Source organism: Amblyomma mixtum, chromosome 5 (assembly GCF_055824585.1).
Source record: "Amblyomma mixtum isolate Tamu chromosome 5, ASM5582458v1, whole genome shotgun sequence".
Taxonomy (NCBI): Eukaryota; Metazoa; Arthropoda; class Arachnida; order Ixodida; family Ixodidae; genus Amblyomma; species Amblyomma mixtum.
This window is the reverse complement of record NC_143016.1, coordinates 19,933,657-19,944,977: the sequence shown is the minus strand read 5'-3', so window position 1 is coordinate 19,944,977 and position 11,321 is coordinate 19,933,657. Positions and strand designations below refer to the sequence as shown.

At 49.3% G+C, this 11,321-nt stretch overlaps 1 protein-coding gene across 1 annotated transcript; it reads left to right on the top strand.

Annotated features, from left to right (window-relative positions):
• On the top strand, positions 1-11,241 carry LOC149341449 (uncharacterized). Its single transcript, XM_089543555.1, has 5 exons — positions 1-440; positions 731-872; positions 1,451-1,683; positions 4,121-4,354; positions 7,329-11,241. The coding sequence occupies exons 1-5, from the start codon at positions 250-252 to the stop codon at positions 7,486-7,488; spliced, it is 960 nt and encodes a 319-aa protein (XP_089399681.1). The 5' UTR covers positions 1-249; the 3' UTR covers positions 7,489-11,241.
• The last annotated feature ends 80 nt before the right edge of the window (positions 11,242-11,321 follow it).

Sequence of the window (11,321 nt, the reverse complement as noted above, 5' to 3'; positions counted from 1 at the left end):
GCATTCGCGGACCACGCGTCCATGGTCTTGTGACTGCTCAGTCTTTCATCCGCCTTGCAGGGAGGCTTCGGGGCTTATCCGGATCTGGCGCCCCTCGTGGCGTCTGTGTCGACGAGCGTCGAGGACTACGCCCACCTCGACAGCGACGGTGATGGAGACGTGGGCGGAGCTCTGTCCTGGCTGCGAAACTTCCTTATCGGCGTCCTGGTCGCCGCGCTGCTCGTGGCCGTCGCCTCCGCTGGCGGCGTCATGGACTGGACCGGCAGCGCGGCGGTCGAGCAGCGCAGCACTGGTGCCCGCAGCCGGACGCCCTCGGCACCCGACGAGATGGAGGTCGTCGAGGAGCGCCTCATGGTCGCCGCGCCACAGGTGCCGGCTGGCCCCGCGCTCGGTGACTACGCCGCCGCTTCCAGCAGCAAACAAGGAGGCAGCGGGATTCGGTCAGTATTTAGGGAGGTTAGGGAGAATCCCTTCGCTTGAATGAAAACAGCTTAGCCGCGTTGGGTGACCGTCACTGTCGCTCCTTCGCTACGGGGCTGGGGGTGAAAAGAGCCGAGGTTCGCAGATTGTTGCCAAAGAAACTGAGTATCTTTGCACGTACGCTGAAAATACGCTCGTCAAATAAAACAAAGAACGCACCTGTGCACGTCATGGTTTCTTTCTGCTTCTGGGCGAACTTGCACAGAACGCTTGTTGGAGCGATTTTTTTTTTGTTTCACCTTTGTACTAGCTGGAATACAACCATGGCTGGCATTCCGACTCCGTCGATCGCCGATGGATCTGCTAACGCTGGGATGGCGGTACCGGTCGCAAGTGGCGACCATGGCCATAAAGCGGCGCCACCGCCGAACTATCTGCCGATGCGTAAGATGGTAAGGCATTTGGCAGCGACTCCGCAAATGTTTCGACCAAAATGCTGCAACTCAAAGTGTCGGGTCCTGAAAAAATAGCGTTGAGTGTGAAGTGCTTTATAGCTAGTGCATTACCTTGAGGCTTACAACCCTATATAACTCAATCACGACATCTGAACTCCTTCCTCGAAGGGATCCAAACCCTCAAGTCAGCTCATTCTTGCACCTACCTGTCCCTGACAATTCTCCGTGGCTTCTATTCTATCAGCATCGCTTCTGTCTCGTTGCAAAAGCTAAAACGCAATAACTGACCCACATTTTGTGTGTGCATGAGACGATGCTAATGAATGTATCGTGTTAGCGAATGTATCAAAGAAGAAGGAAATGAATTGATATGCCATGATGATCCACATATTTCAGTCCGTGTGAATTCGTCGCCAGTCATCGCATCGAATTTCGGTGTGCATAACTGCTGGAGTTTGAGCTATAGATCGGCTTTCTTGAGTACTAAGTGGATGTCGTCCATAAGTCGCACAGTACCCCGCAGCTGACGTGGTTACGAGAGACTCTGACCCCTCCGCTTGGGGGCGCTACCGCAGTGGCGTCGCGAATGCGGCCACTATTTCTACACGTACTGCGAGAGCATCCGCCAAGAGTGGTACCACAAGCCGTCGGCACACGGCTGCGTGGCCACCACGAGTGACAGCGTGCACGTGTGCAACCGGGGCGCCAACCGGTTCGCCAACCTTGAGGCCTGCTTCGCCAGCTGCGTCCACGGAGACCGCAAGCCGGACCGGTGCTTCGAGAGCTCACTCTTCACTGGATGCGACAGGTGCGCAGGAGGAATTGCATGTGCTTTCTCAGTTTGACGACAGTATCTAATAAGGGAGAAAGTACTCATTAGCATCCACCCAAGCGCAGCCATACGACTATAAAGGACAGATATACAGCTTCCGCAGAAGCTTCGCAGTTGAAGAAAAGAAATTCGTCCCGGTCGAGGTTCGAACCCAGGACCACCGTTTCATCGGGGCAGTCGCTCTACCAACTGTTGGTAGAGTGGCTGTCCCGGTGAAGCCGGTGTGCAGGGTTCTAATCCCAGACCAGGACGACTTTTAGCTCGCAGCGTTAAGGCGCTCGTGTCGCAGAAAATCCGGTGCCGTCGACCGTGAGCGCAAAATCCAGGAAAAATGCCCAGAGAAGCAACATAGGAGGCAGGTGGGCCACTTAGGTTATATACGTTACCTTGGGGCGGCATCACAACGCACCCACCGGACTGTGAGAAAAGTGCGCATCATGGCTGGTGGCATGCAGCTAAATTAACGATTGGTCGCGAGGTGTTTCTCGGGAAGAGAAAGCTCCATGGGTCGCACAAGCCCCACCGGTGGCAGCACTTGCCATCGTAGGACAGCGTCGTATCACTCATTCTCTGCACCATTGCGCCAGGAGTGCTATGGGGACTCCAGGGAGAATATGAATGTTGGGTAGAGAATGACCAATTCTGCATATATGGACATTAACCCCCCCCCCCCCCTCCCCCGTTCTTTTTCTTCAACTGCGAAGCTTGTGTGAAAGCTCTCTAGCTGCTCCTTTGTAGCCGTATGGCTGCGCTTAGGTAGATTCTAATGCGTAATTACTCGACTAATTACTCATTAGCGCACACCTAAATATGCTCTACCTTGGGGGATGCCACTAAACAGTGGACCGGTACACCATTCTATAGCTTCCGCCCTACCCAGCGAGTGTATGCTGTTTCTTGAACCGATTACTTGTGCTTTATTTATCCACTAGTTGATAAACTGCCTCTGAAGGATCGAAAAAGGAAGTCTAGTTTATCAGTAGGAATACCGCACTTGAAACAAATCAAAGCCTTTTGGCCTTTAATGTTCAAAGTAGCGTCAAATCATCATTTACAAGGAGAGTTCAATAATTTCTCAGCCTATCACTGAAGCAAGAACTTCAAGATTGAGAACATTCTTTATTTCAAACCGGCCGAGCAAATGTTAACGCACTTCACTCGTCGCTTTTTAAGTGCTCAGACCGTGAATAAAAAAAAAAAAAAACGCGCTTATGTTGCCGTCATGTTTTTGCTGCTCTTCTACGTCGAATGTAATCCAGAGCCTAGCCCTGCTGAGGACCTGCTCCACCAGTTCGTTAAGGACAGAAAACTATGCATAAAAAGCTGGATGCGATAAAATCTTAGTTAAACGAGGTAGAGGCATCTGCGTCTACTATAAAGAAACTGGGCACCAAAACGACTGGTTCGGAAAGCGCCATTCAGGGCCTGGAAAGAAAACTTGTGGCCCTCACGGACAAAAGTCGTTATAGTATTCAAAATTCTCGAGATGTAGACGAAACCTCGCTTTTTATTTAATTCGTTAGTTAGCTAGTTCTAACGAATTATTCATTCGTTAGAACTAGAAGTGTCTGTGCAAGCGGAAGTGGCGACCGTCGTCACGCGTGACTAGGTGCAAGCCTTGTGACGTCATCGCAACCTGCCCATCGGATTGTGAGCAGACTGTCCACTGTGACTGGTTGGGTTCCAATCGTTCAGGACAGGAGTAGTGCAAAGCGAACGCATTGAATAGGTGATTGCTCTATAGAGGCCTTTCGGTGTATTATCGGCAATGCCCACAATATAACAAAATAAAACTGCTGTCTTATATGCATAGGGGCATTCACATGACGACGCGGGCACCGTACAACGCGAGAGCGTTAAATGCTCCGTTCACCAGAAAATCCGGTGTCGGCGTTGTATAGGCGTCGGCTTTGTGAGCAAATAATCACGGGCATGCATGCCTCTGGCAGGTGGATCCAGGGAGCGGCGTAGGGGGCAGGTGGGCCAAATAGGTCACGTGACCTTGCGGTGTCAGATCGGATAGGGAGCAAACTGCCACCGCGGCAGGTGGCAGATAAATTAATTATTGAAATTATCGAAAATTACCGTAATTATCGGAAAGACCAACCTGGGCCGCACAAGGCCCGCCCCTTGGAGCACTTGCCATTCCAGGGCAGTGGCGCATCGCTTAACCGCTGCACCATTGCACCAGGAGTGGCATGAAGACTCCCAGGGATCTATGAATGTAAAGTAGAGAATGACCTTCGGCATAATGGGCATTAACCCATTATGCTATCGCTCAAGCGCGAAGCTTCAGTGATGCAGGCCGGATCAGGTGCTGATAATCCCATCAGACACACGCGTGCGGACTTTCTTCGTCGTGCTCCATGGAAAACAAAATAGCGGTGGGAAAGCAACCCCCTTGCGTGTGCAGGACGGACGTGGTGGCGACATGGTGGTACTTCGATGGCCGCCGCTGCCAGCGCTGGAACTTTCCCCTTGGCAGCTGTCCCTCGGAGAAGAGCCGCGTGTTTCGCTCTCTGCACCGCTGCGTCCTCGAGTGCTCGCCGCAGAAGGACGGGCAGCCAAGAAACGCGACCGCCAGAATGGCTACTGATCGACGCTGCGAGGTTCCCGTGGCTACCACGTGCACTGCGAGGCAGCTCAGGTAATAACCAGTCGCAGAAGGAAACGTGATGGGGATTCCTTGCACTACCGACCGCTATAAATGGCGCAAGATTGCCGCCTTTTAAAAAGGTTCTTGCTCTTTGCTGCAGCGCTACCTTGAGATAACGATAACGTGCAGGACTGGCCTCCGATTGTCCTTGGCTCGCATTCAGCATGTATTCGACATCCGACAATTCTAGTTTCCTTTCACTAAACCTTCGACTAACCTTTCTTCAACGTAGTCGTTGACTCGACAGCCTTCGAGCTAACGTGACTCAAGTCAATGAAGCTCCCTGTTAAAGGGCCACTGACCAGGGTCCGGACATTTTTGAAAAACAAGCCCACTGCATAGATGAGGCATCGAAGATAACCTCTGCAAAATATTAGAGCCATGCGCGCCCCGAAAAGCTGCGAAAATTCAAATCAAAGCCCGTTCGTTCTTTCCTTCCTTCAAAAACGGGCCCGGCCCACTACTCTGCACCCCGCCGACGTCAAGGGGGGGCTACTTTCGCTAAAGGCACTCCATTGGTGCATCGTTCTGACTGACGGGAGAAGGTTGGGCGTAGCCTTGGCGTCGCGTCGTCTGCACAAGGCTTTCCGCAGCGCCTTCTGTTCTGGCTCATGCCTACAAACCCGCATGAAGGAACAAAAAAAAAAAAAACTGCGGAGGGAGCGTGCGGCGACAGCCTTGAACCCTAGCCATAAAAAGTAAAAAAATAGTAAAACTGAGGGAGTTGGTTCGCCCCCCCCCCCCCCCCCCCCGCCGTGATCACGTCACGAGACGCTCTGCGTGCGCGCTCCCTTCTCAGTTTCTTTTCTTCTATGCGAGCCCCCCAAAACAAGGTTTTAATTAGTAGTGCAGCAGAGCCTTTCCCTCGCTCGCCCACATGACCGCTCCGCACACACACCCCTTATCTTTCGTGCATCTTGCGTACGCCTTGACTCCAATGAATGACATATGCTTTGGAGCGGAGAAAAGACACAAACACACAGAACACAAACACGCATGGAGAAAAGCAAACGGGCGGTTGCCGGGTCCGCGCTTCGCCGTGTGTTTCGAACACAACCGACTTCCGCCCCTCCGCTCGTGAAACGGTGGGGAGGCCTAAAAGAAAATGAAAAGGTGGCTCGTTAACTCGGAATGACAAACAGATGTATGAAAGGATGCGCTCGCTAACAAGTCTAGGTGGTCGAGCCGATCGCGCCTCTCGATCGTTCAGTGTGCGGAGAAAATGCAAAAACCAAGAAAAGAATTCTATTGAAGGCGGGGCCATGACGTCGCCCTGTGACGCACTCCACAGACACCACGCCTCCGGCTTACACCGGAGAAGGAAGGGGTGATTTTGCCTTGCCGAGCCTACTCGACGAGGAGCGGGAGAGAAAAATTTCGAGGAGGGAATGGAAGGAGAGGAGGCTCGCTCAAAGTGAGGTAGAGAGTGTCTGCTGGCCGCGGGTGGGCTTAAGGGGAGAACTTTGTTACTTTGTCGTTACTTCTCACGAGATCGTGCGACCAGTGGCCCTCCGCGCACCTCACTCTCCGTCCCGCCCCCAACCCCGCTTTGTATACTCACAGGTCTCATCGGCGTGCCGCACGTGTAACGACTCCGCAAATGATTCTCCTTTGCCAGAAACTTTTCTTATTTTAACCGCTCACTATCCTGTAGGAAGGTGAGCGAAATTATAAGCTTTTTCTCCTAAAACAACGCATTATATCCTTTTCCTTAGACAGATGAGAATGAATATACGTTGCGCACTAGATGCATAACTCTGTGCTAGCGTCGTGCTGTCGAGCGTCGAAATAGCCGTCAACATCAGTGTTTCGCGGTCCTTCTTAATGCACGATAGTTAAATGCTGCGCTGTCCGGTCTGGGATTCATTGGAGTTTGGTCTTGGTAATGCTCTCGTCACTAGGCGAACTTCTTACGGGGTATAGGGATATTCTATTTGCTTCATTCACAACTGGAGCATGTCTTAAAGGAAAATAATAAATTAATTGATGGCGTTGGTTTGTGCCTCAAGGGCCCTTCTGTTACTTTTCACTCGATATGTGCTATAAGGGACGAAATTTTCCTCGAGGCACTAGGTGGAGTAGAGTTCTAAAGCGTCATTGTCTGCCGATGCATGACCCTGGACAAGTATATATTTTTCAGGTTAGTTTCGGCTGAAAAACTATGCGAGTAAGGCAGATATCACAGCTAAGTACCTTGGCCGCCATGCAGTCACGTGTTCTGGAGATCTTTGTCTGCGAGAGTGGTCCGCTTGGAGCCCAGTTTGTTTTTCTTGCGAAGGTGAAGTGCTGCACAACCCTAATTACTCTTATTTTGCGCAGGTGAATAGAAGCATGCCTCTATACCTGGCCGACAAAGCAGCGATGGAATGTTCACTGTCCTCACTTTTTCTAGAGCCACTGATGCTTATAGCTCTGCAGTCTGTCTTTGAAAGGTGCAGCCAGCTTCTGTCTTTAAACGTGCACTGAAGAGGAATCTGAACTCGTGCTTTTGCCGCGGGAACTCGATCTATACGTTCCCAGCATTCTTAGAAATTTCGATTTTTGCCCTGTGTGGCCGATTTTCCTAATTAAATCGAATTGACGTTCGGCTCCTTCCTTGATTTTTTAATTTCCCGCATACGGTGGGAGGAGTCGAGCAACGCATGGAGTGCCTTTCAGGCAGTCTCGTGGAGACTTTGCTTTCAGTTTTATTTTTTCTTTTAGGTTTCCGTGGATAAAAAGGTCTAGTCAGAGACTACATAGCTGCAAATTAGGCCCACGGAAATAAAAATACGCGTGGACTCTTTGCTTTCCCCGATCACTACGTATCACTCTGCCGATGGCAGAGCGGCAAGCCGCCACGGGACTACAGTGCTCTAGAACCTTGGTTTATGCACAGCCCGGTCAGCATAACCACTGCATTAACGCCGGACTTCGTTAACTGCGGACCAGTTAACTGCTGTTCCTACTGGCTCCTTCCTCGCAGGTATCCTTACTTCGCCGATATGCGTGCCGAAGGAAGCGGCCGCTGCGTTAGGGCGTCCGTCGCGAGCCTGCTGACCCGCCGATGCCTGGTCGGCTCAAACCGGTTCGCCTCGCACGCAACCTGCAACCGCTTCTGCGCAGAACCGGCGCCGGGAAAGTGAACGTTCTCCAACGTTCCGCGTCTGAATTTGAATGCTCTTTCAGTAAACGCCGCGTGTTGCCTGTGGGAGACACAAGCTCACGTGGTTGGTTTAACAAGACAGTCGTGGACTAGCGTTCATGAGCAGGAAAGCCTGGCCTGAAAGTTAACATGCTTATGGTGTCTTCGACTGGTCGCTCCCACGATCCGGTTCGGATTTGGCAACGTGAGAGCCGCTCTAGCTCCGAGCGCACAGCGAGACCGGTCAAGCCGAATGGTCAGCAAGTTTTCAGAGCGAAAGCGCAAGAAGGAGGGAAAGGACCTAACTTCCGGAATCGCCACACCGCAGTGGCGCTGCCGCTGCGGCTGGTGTCAACGACAGCAATCACACAGCTGGCTTCGCATCCGTCTCCGCGAAACGGCGGAAGTGGCTCTGTCACGTGAACACATCTCGGGGCCGCTCCGACTTTTTTCTCGGAGCGCCTCAGAGCGCTCTGAGCTGGAGGCGGGCGCTCTGAAAGAACCAGCCGAATGTAGTCAGAGCGCTTGATTTCGACCAGCCGAACGTGCGGCTGCATCTCAGAGCGCTCTAGAGCGATCTGAAACGACCAGTCGAAGACACCATTAGTTATCCGTCTTTGCTCTGCCGTTAACGGTTTCAGATTGCACTTTACATAGAATTCTTCAAAAATACATTTTCTGCGTCACTGTATCCTGACGGAACTGGGTGGATCTTGCAGGACAAATTTAAATAGAATGGGGCCTCGCTGTGAATTCCATCTACCAAAAAGAACTTAGCTGGCATCTTGCTGAAGAGCTGAAATATATTTCTAGTGAGATAACTCATTCCGATATCAGAGTTTTATATTATTTATTTATTTGTACTTCACAGGCCCCGTACAGCATTGGGTGAAGGTGGCATGTGTCAAAGAAAAGGAATATACAGAAATAGTAAACCATGATAACGGTACAACGGACGCTGGTACAAGGCAAATATACGAAAGGAACACAAAGTTGATACAAAACGGAGTTAATATAACATTAAACAGAAAAATAGAAAATAAAAACAGAGTCATCAAATGCCTCGAAACGAAAGCTAATGTAATATATGATTGTGCAGCTTCACATTCGCGCTCATAGTTTTTGTTGGGGCTGTTCGCAGCGCAGCGCCATGCCACGCCGCCAGTGCCACATGTGCTTTGCACTCACTTCCAAAACAAAGAAAACACTATCCACACACCACCGTAAAAGTCAGGCCAAAGTCTCTCGTTAAAAATTAGTGGGGTAGACAAAACAAGAATACGCCTTTAAACCCTGAAATTTAGTGTGGTTGGAATTCGCCTGTTGCTTTTTCTCACCTTACAATTAAGGGGTTAGTCCCTCACCTGACTAGCGGTTATAGTTCTATCTCTTGCGATAAATGCGCTTCGACTGCCTTATTGCAGTGCACTATTAGGCGTAGGTAGCTTTTCTTCACACTCTGAAAATACAAATGTCAGCCCTTACAAAAATGCTTCTTGAGACAGTGTTGAAGTTCTCATGAGCAGACTCAACACGCCATGTTGAATTTTTGTTGTGACCAGGATGGGCTAGTGTTGGTGAATTATTGAGGCCGAGTTGAAACTCATTGGAAAAGCGGCCACTGTGCTAGAGTTGAGCATTCTCAATGAAATTTCTGCTTTGCGTTCATGTTGAATGCATGTTGGAATTACGGGAGTGAATCAACACGCCATTCTGAATCTTGGCTGGGGTAAAAAAGCAAAAAAATCCTGGGAATACATTCGTATTGCGCCAGATGGACCGACTACCAATGCAATTTTCGGCGGTATTTTCATATTTATTGCTGCAATTTCTCGTTAACGTGAAGCAGTCATCCCCTGTGACGTAGTGCTCCACACATATGCACAAACACGTATGTAATAAATATATATACATACATACACCCTAGCCCTACACATCCATCAGATAAAGAGCATGGGACAGTACTGCACACGAAGCTATAGAAAGAACTGAGTGAGAGTTCATCTTGCTATCTAACCTCGGCTTCGCCCTTATATAGTCCTACTCAGGGGTGTCCGGACCTGCGCAGGTTGTGGCCTGCCGATCAGCAAAGTTATGTCAGTTATTACTATTAATAGTTATTTATTTTATGTGTAGTAGAAGTAATCAAGTTCATATGCAACGGTCTATTATTTGACGACCTTGATTCATTTATAAACAACTTAAATAAAGCATTAATTAAGCGCCCTTTTTTATGAGAGCACATACGAATCCTCCAAAGTAGGTATGCCTGAATGAGCATATTGCACTTTTTTCCATGCAAGGAAATGACTTTGAGTGGTTTATGAGAGTTTTAACGGGTGCTGCATGCGTTCTTAATATGTGTAATGTGATCAGATACTGTTTACACGATGCATGTCGAAACGATTTCATTTAGTTAGGCTTAGAAACGACTGCCTTGAGATGATTCAACTTAAATTCAACAGAAATTGCTCAACAGTAAATCTCTTGACTACGCTCAACAAAAATTCCTTGTAGAAGGTGTTGAGTAAGCTCAACATACATTGAGTTCATGTTGGTTTCCAGTTGATTCAACAGGAGCTCAACAAGGCGTCAACTGAAGCTCAAAAGTCAGTTTTGTAAGGGAGCGCCAACGGTGCGTGTGCCACTTTCGCTGTAGTGCAGGGATGACTAACACTGAGCGTTTCCGCACAAATAATTCTAACTTAAGTTGAGCCAAAACCGCGCTTACAAAACCAAACGGAACGCTCTGCGGCCTCTATACTATTTAAGTGGCTCAAGAAACGACAGATGTAGGTTATGCATGCGTCCTGTCGAAGTCAGATGATTAATAAAGGTTGTTGACCTCTCGGATGAACGAGAGGACGAATGGCCGGTGCAACCTGTTCAATAAGTGACAGACTTGGTGTTTTGTTGCCAACCTCCAGGAAGAATTAATTAGGCGGCCAAGTTGCGAGAAACACTTTGTACATGGTAGCGGGGATCCTGTCATGATTGATTTTGAGTAGCTTCTGTTCACGCCTGTACATTCAATCCACGAAAAATGCGAAATAAAAAATTTTCACTTGATTTAGTGTGGTTGGAATTCGCCTGTTGCTTCGCCTTAAAAATAAATAAGTGGTTAGTTCCGTGCCTGACTAGCGGTTGTAGGTCCCGCTAAGATAAATGCGCTTCGATTGCGTCATCGCAGCGCACTATAAGACGTAGATAGGCCAGCAAATTGTCAGCGCCGTGAACGCCGTGGCCCTGCGAGCCCACTCAGTGGACAGCCACACATCTGGGGCGTTGCCAAGCCCCACATACACTGCTTGTAATGTGTCGGCGGTGGGAGCCTAGCTTGGATAAGTTTAGAGGAGAAATACACTCCATCCGAACTTAGTGCAGCCAGTAGGTAAGGGGAGCTGAACCAAGAGTTGCTCTTCAAGTACGATTGAGGCGCATAAGCTTCTAACTTCCTGTGTAGCTTTCCTATGGAAGAATGATCCCCCATATGACTCCTGACAGGCCGGTACAGAAGTAAGATCAAATTCAGTCCTACCGTTTTCTTCTTTTGCGAGGACACCTACCACTTGAAGAGGAAAAAAAAATGTCCGTGTTTTCCGCCACATTGCATATGCTAACTAAGAAACGGAGTATTATAGTGGCGCCTGAAACTTAATGTTGCGGCGCCGTGGTAACACTGTTGAATTAGCAACTAACCCAAATGATGACGTCGTGAAACTTCACTAACGGTAAATTGTGTGAAACATCGGCTTCAAGATCTGAAGTGATAAGAAGGATCAACTGACATCAATGGCTTTTTATTTCATTTTAAGAATAGAGACAGTAGATGCA